Source organism: Crocodylus porosus, unplaced genomic scaffold, assembly GCF_001723895.1.
Source record: "Crocodylus porosus isolate Cpor-Errol unplaced genomic scaffold, CroPor_comp1, whole genome shotgun sequence".
Classification (NCBI taxonomy): Eukaryota; Metazoa; Chordata; order Crocodylia; family Crocodylidae; genus Crocodylus; species Crocodylus porosus.
Genome location: NW_017728886.1, coordinates 233,964,830 through 233,970,155, shown reverse-complemented (window position 1 = coordinate 233,970,155; position 5,326 = coordinate 233,964,830). Strand labels below are relative to the sequence as shown.

Sequence of the window (5,326 nt, the reverse complement as noted above, 5' to 3'; positions counted from 1 at the left end):
GAGTTGCAGCTACGTCTTGTCCCCCACCCCGCCCCAGCATCACAGTAACTTCCTCTGCCCCAGCTCCTCCCTCACCATGGAGACCTTGATCATGCATTTATCAGCAACATTATTGGTCACATGAGCCACAAAAAGCCAATTGCCAATAATGTCAATTTACATGCTGATACGAAATGGACCAATGTATTGCTGCAGCTCTATTTTCAATATATGTAGATGATTATCATAGGTGAGGTATTAAAAACAGGTGCACACAGAGAGATTATTTTTTAACATTTCTTTAGAAATTACTCTGGCCAGTTCCTTAACAGCATTTGCTATTATTCTCATTATTAACTCCCTAATACTTAATAAATTTAATTAAGTCAATCTAGGATTGCTGCTTCTCTCTAGGTCTTACTTTCTTCTTAAATCATAATGACATATTTAACGTTATTTAGAAATATATGTGATGGTCCATCTTATATTTATTACCCAACAGATTTCTGAGTAATGTATCCTTTTGTTATATCCATGATAAACTCTGCTCCATTTTGAAGGCTATTTGGTCTATGTTGTTTACAGGAATTCTGAATAAAACTACCATACTTAATATGTTCTTCTGAATGTAATTACAAAGAGTATTCTTAAAAATTACATTTTCTCAGAGAAACAGTATTGTTGGAACTTAGGAGACAAATAGAAAGATTTAGGTAGGTTACTGAATGAGTTATTCCTGTTGTCTGTTGACACTGAGGTCAAAAAGCCTTCCTGACAATGTAGCAATATCCCTAGATGACAGCATGACTGTGCTACTTTCTGTTAAATAATAAGAAAGTGGAAGTGCCCTGGTAGCAGTCTTAAAGTAACTAATCACAACGGACTATTGCTTGTATTTTTGCTTGCAAAAGTATGAACAGTCCAAAAATAATTTTCAGGAAGAGTAAGGCTGGATGTATACAATTTCACAGATAAGGTAATGTGTTTTAAGAATGATGTTATGTCCCTGGAGTCTTGTTTAAATGTAGGAGGCAAATTAGAGTCCTTCCCAATAAAAGTCTATAAAAATTACTTACCTCTACATAGGAGGAAACAAAGAAGGTGACTTAAAAGCTTTGAAAAAACGTTCATACTAGGCTGTTTTGGGGGAGGTTTGGCATGGGAGAAGGCTACAACTCCATTAGAGAATCAAAAATATTAAGGTTGTGAGAACTTCTGTTTGGCATTATTCCCAGAGCGAAAAGCCACACACAAATACATTCCTTACAACAGGACTTATCCCAGCCAAGGGTATTATCTCTTGCACTAGAATTGTTCCTCCAATTCTGAGTTTGAAAAACTCAAGTGTCTTCTTACTTTTTTTTTTTTTTTTTTTAAGTTCAGAGAACAATACACACAATTTAAAACCGTTTCATTTTTGGTTATAGGTATTTACTTTCTATTATTATATGTAACAAGTAAGATCACTGGAAGTCAACTAAATCAGAGGAAGGATTTATTTTCACATTTGCATTTATTTTCTGATTTGATAGCGCTTGATATACTATTAGAAAGAATATTTTTTGTATCAAAAATTCACTGCAGTTTGTTTTCACTGTTGCAGGTGGGAGTGGAGGAATGGGAGAAGGTGCAATGGTGATTACAGAGTAGAGGAGACAAACATCATATAAAACATAGTTCTAACTATTTTCATTAGTAGACCCTTAGGAGCAAGAATAACAATTATAAATGATTTTAGCTCTGTTTTCATGCTATATGCTTTATGGTTTTTAATATTTAGATAATATTTTGTGTTTTGAAACTAGAGAAAAATGTCTTTAAATATTGCTATTAAAACCTTTAAACAACTGTTTTTTCTGCTCATCCCAATTCAAATACATAAAATATTTTTTCCAAATAATTTTATGATTTGAGTAATTAATTAAATGCAGACTGCCATGTACAGAAACCTTAACATTTTTGTACAGCTGTGCAGCTCATGGATCATACTTGAAGAAAGCAGGTTAGCTCACTTATTTGAGATTTACAATCTTTTAGGCTGCAGACTGAATTAGAAATCTTGCATTATCAATTTTAATCTGGTACACTGCTGCAAAGATCATTTTGCTGGCTTATCACTTGAACCAGATCACCTCCATCTTGCCTTTCTCCTTTGGCTTCTCCTTCTCTATTAAACATAGGCTACTTGTCTTAATTTCACTCTCAGGGCTCATGGCAGCCTACCCTCTTACTACTACTACTCTTCTCATCTTCTCTTATTCAGTGCCAAAAGATTGAATGTTGCCTTCTGTCAACCCATCATACCACTCTACCACCCACTTACTGGTTTTCAATCAAGCACGTTAACTCCTTCTCCATGCTGACCCTCCTGCATGGCAGCAGTTGGCTTTAAGGACGCTTTCAGGGATCTCATTATACCTTTCCTCCATTGCCATGATGTCTTCAAAATGGTTTTGACTGATGATGGGCTATGAAAGCCACCTATCATACTATCCAATATCATTTTGCTGTTTTCTTGTATTCCCATCATCTGTGGTCCCCTGACTTGTGCTTCCATTGTAACCTCTCTGGGGTAAGAACTGTCTTTTGTCCTGTGTCTGCAGTTAGGGGTTCTAGCAGCTACAATAATTCAAACAACTAGACAATAATTACAGTACTATAAAATGCTGACAAAATAAAATGTAAGTATAAATGATCAAAAGGAGGGACTACACATTTCTAATACTATACCTTCTTCCAGAATAGGTCTTAGTACAACAAAAGGTATCTCTTGCAGTGGCTCCATGTATTTGTGTCCAGCACTCATAATCTTTATCCGGGGCAAACAAACAACAAGTGTACCAGGCATACTAGCCTGCCCATGGTACCAACTTCGGACAGTTCCTGGAATGTCACCAGATACAATCGTACTTGGAGAATGCAGGCTGTCATTTGGAAGGAACACACAACAAGACTGTACTTCAAGCTGAAAGAGAGAGAGAGAGAGAGAGAGATCTGGAAAGGATTCTCAGAAATGGATCAACAATGCCTCACAATGTATTCATACATGTATAATAGAGATTCTCCTAATATGGTATCACAGAATCAAAGAATTCAGGATTAGATATCAGAATTCAGAATCAGATATTGTAATTGATTATAAATATTTCTAGACTTGATGAGCTTTATAAAAAAGGACAACAGAAAAGGCCAAGTGCTTTATACTTCTGTAAACTATGGGTGGTGGGAGGGGACCCTTTAAAAGGTGTCATTTTAGTCTATAAATGTGATTTAAAAGGTGTAGTCACATCAGCTAAGCATTATCTACCTTTCCACAGCTTTTTTCCAAGAAACAGAACTGAGTTAGGAAATCCGCTGGCAAAAAGGTGAGAAAATCCTCCTCCTTTTACAGTTCATTAGCTTTTGTTAGCACTAGCTAAGGCTCAAGAACTAACTAGCATTTTATACACTGTTACTTTCCAAAAAGATTTATTTCAGTGTGAATTCTTCCCTTACTTTGTAGTTAACCGTGACTGAAGTGTATAAAAAAAAAAAAAAAAAAAAAAATCAGGCTAAATCATCACAGAAACTAACATAACTAAATATCTCAGCCAAATATTGACACATTCATTAGTACCAAGATATATATAGCAATGAACAAGGTTCGTAAAGTTTGGAACCAAGAGGTTTTACTCCTTTTGTCACCTTTCAGATCAGAACACATACATGTGATTTCATATGAAACTTTAATTTTTTGTTCTGTTTCCACACAATGCAGTTACATAGTCTACCATGAAACACTTGGTAATTCTGCAATATCCTTAGAGATTTCTGGCAAGGCTGAGTAAGCCCAAACCAAAGACTGAACTCATCATGACTTCTTAATTCAGAGGCAATGTAGGCTAAAGACTGTAAGTCTTACTTGGCTCTTGCAAGTAATATTCTGCACCTGGATATCAAATAGCCTTAACAGCTTGCACACTTGAAAGCTTTGTTAAGCAAATACAAACTAAGATTCAATCCATTTTCCCCCAATATTCTGGATGTGAGATATTATGTGAAGTTGTGATAAAAATACTTTTGTTAGCTGCTCCATAACTCTTGTATTGGCAACTGATAAATTCTTAGAATTAAAGAAACTATATCTTACAACTGATAACCAAGACTTAATGTACAACAATACTCTCCCCTCAAGGCTAATATTCCCCCAAGAGAGCAATAATGATGTGTAATAGGATTGGAATTCCTTGGTACCATAAATAATTTGCCAGCCTGGTGAACAGAGCACAGATATTCATCTTTACTTCAACATTTTTGTGCCCTTTTGCTTAGACAAACTGACAAGAATTCATTGTAGAAAAATATAAGTAGGATTTTGCAAAAATAAATATATTGTTACACGAAGTCTGTGTTTGTTTCTAGTTTTAGAGCTGTTTGAGCTGTAAGATGAAGTTAATTACTTCTTTGATAAGTAGTTTATTGATCCAAGGTTGCAGAATGTACTTTATTTATACTGGAAGAGAAGCAACAGTGTATTGTTACAGATGTAACACATTTGGATTTTTGAAAACAGTTAAATTAGTCATTGTGTCAATATGCAAAGACTTCTACAGTGACACATAAGAGCATTTTCTGGTCTATTAGCAATAGGTTTCCAGGTCAAACCATTATGGGGCAGTGATAAATATATGACAAAAGCAGTTATGATCAGACTAGTTTTGTTTTATCAATGCAGTAACTGAGTAAACAGTTTATAACAAATCATCCATTATATATGTATCTTCATGATGATTAATATCAAATGTTGCCAGAATATACAAGCCATGTGGTAATAATAACCCACAAATTCCACAAACTATGAGATACAATGCTTTATCACATTACCAACAGCAGGGTTTAAGTGGAAATTTTATGATGTACTCTGTAGCAGTGTGTAGAATCTGAAAACTCAGTAAGCTTTTTAGCTATATATACCTGATTTGGTAAACTACTGTATTTGGAATACAAATTGTTTAGACTGCTCTTCTTTATCTAAATATATTTTAGACTATCATGAACACTAAGGTGAGATGGCAATAATATAATGTCTTAAATTATTTAAAAGGAACTACAGCTTGATTTAATGTGCACGTTAATTATCTTTGATTGTACATTCATGGAGTAACTGGGCCAAAATATGTAATAATCGTAGAATCATAGAAATAGGGTTGGAAGGGACCTTGTAGATCTTCAAGTCCAACCCCCTGCTTGGGCAGGAGAAAAACTGGGCTCAGATGACTCCAGCTGGGTAGACATCAAGCCTCCTCTTAAAGACCCCCAGGGTAGGAGCCAGCACCACTTCCCTTGGAAGTTGGTTCCAGATCCTAGC

At 35.2% G+C, this 5,326-nt stretch overlaps 1 protein-coding gene across 1 annotated transcript in view; it reads right to left on the bottom strand.

Annotated features, from left to right (window-relative positions):
- VPS13B (vacuolar protein sorting 13 homolog B) overlaps positions 1-5,326 on the bottom strand; it is an 869,608-nt gene that overhangs the window by 397,448 nt on the left and 466,834 nt on the right. The window contains exon 22 of the mRNA XM_019545488.1: positions 2,710-2,944. Coding sequence (XP_019401033.1) covers positions 2,710-2,944 — 235 coding nt within the window. The remainder of the gene's footprint in view (positions 1-2,709; positions 2,945-5,326) is intronic.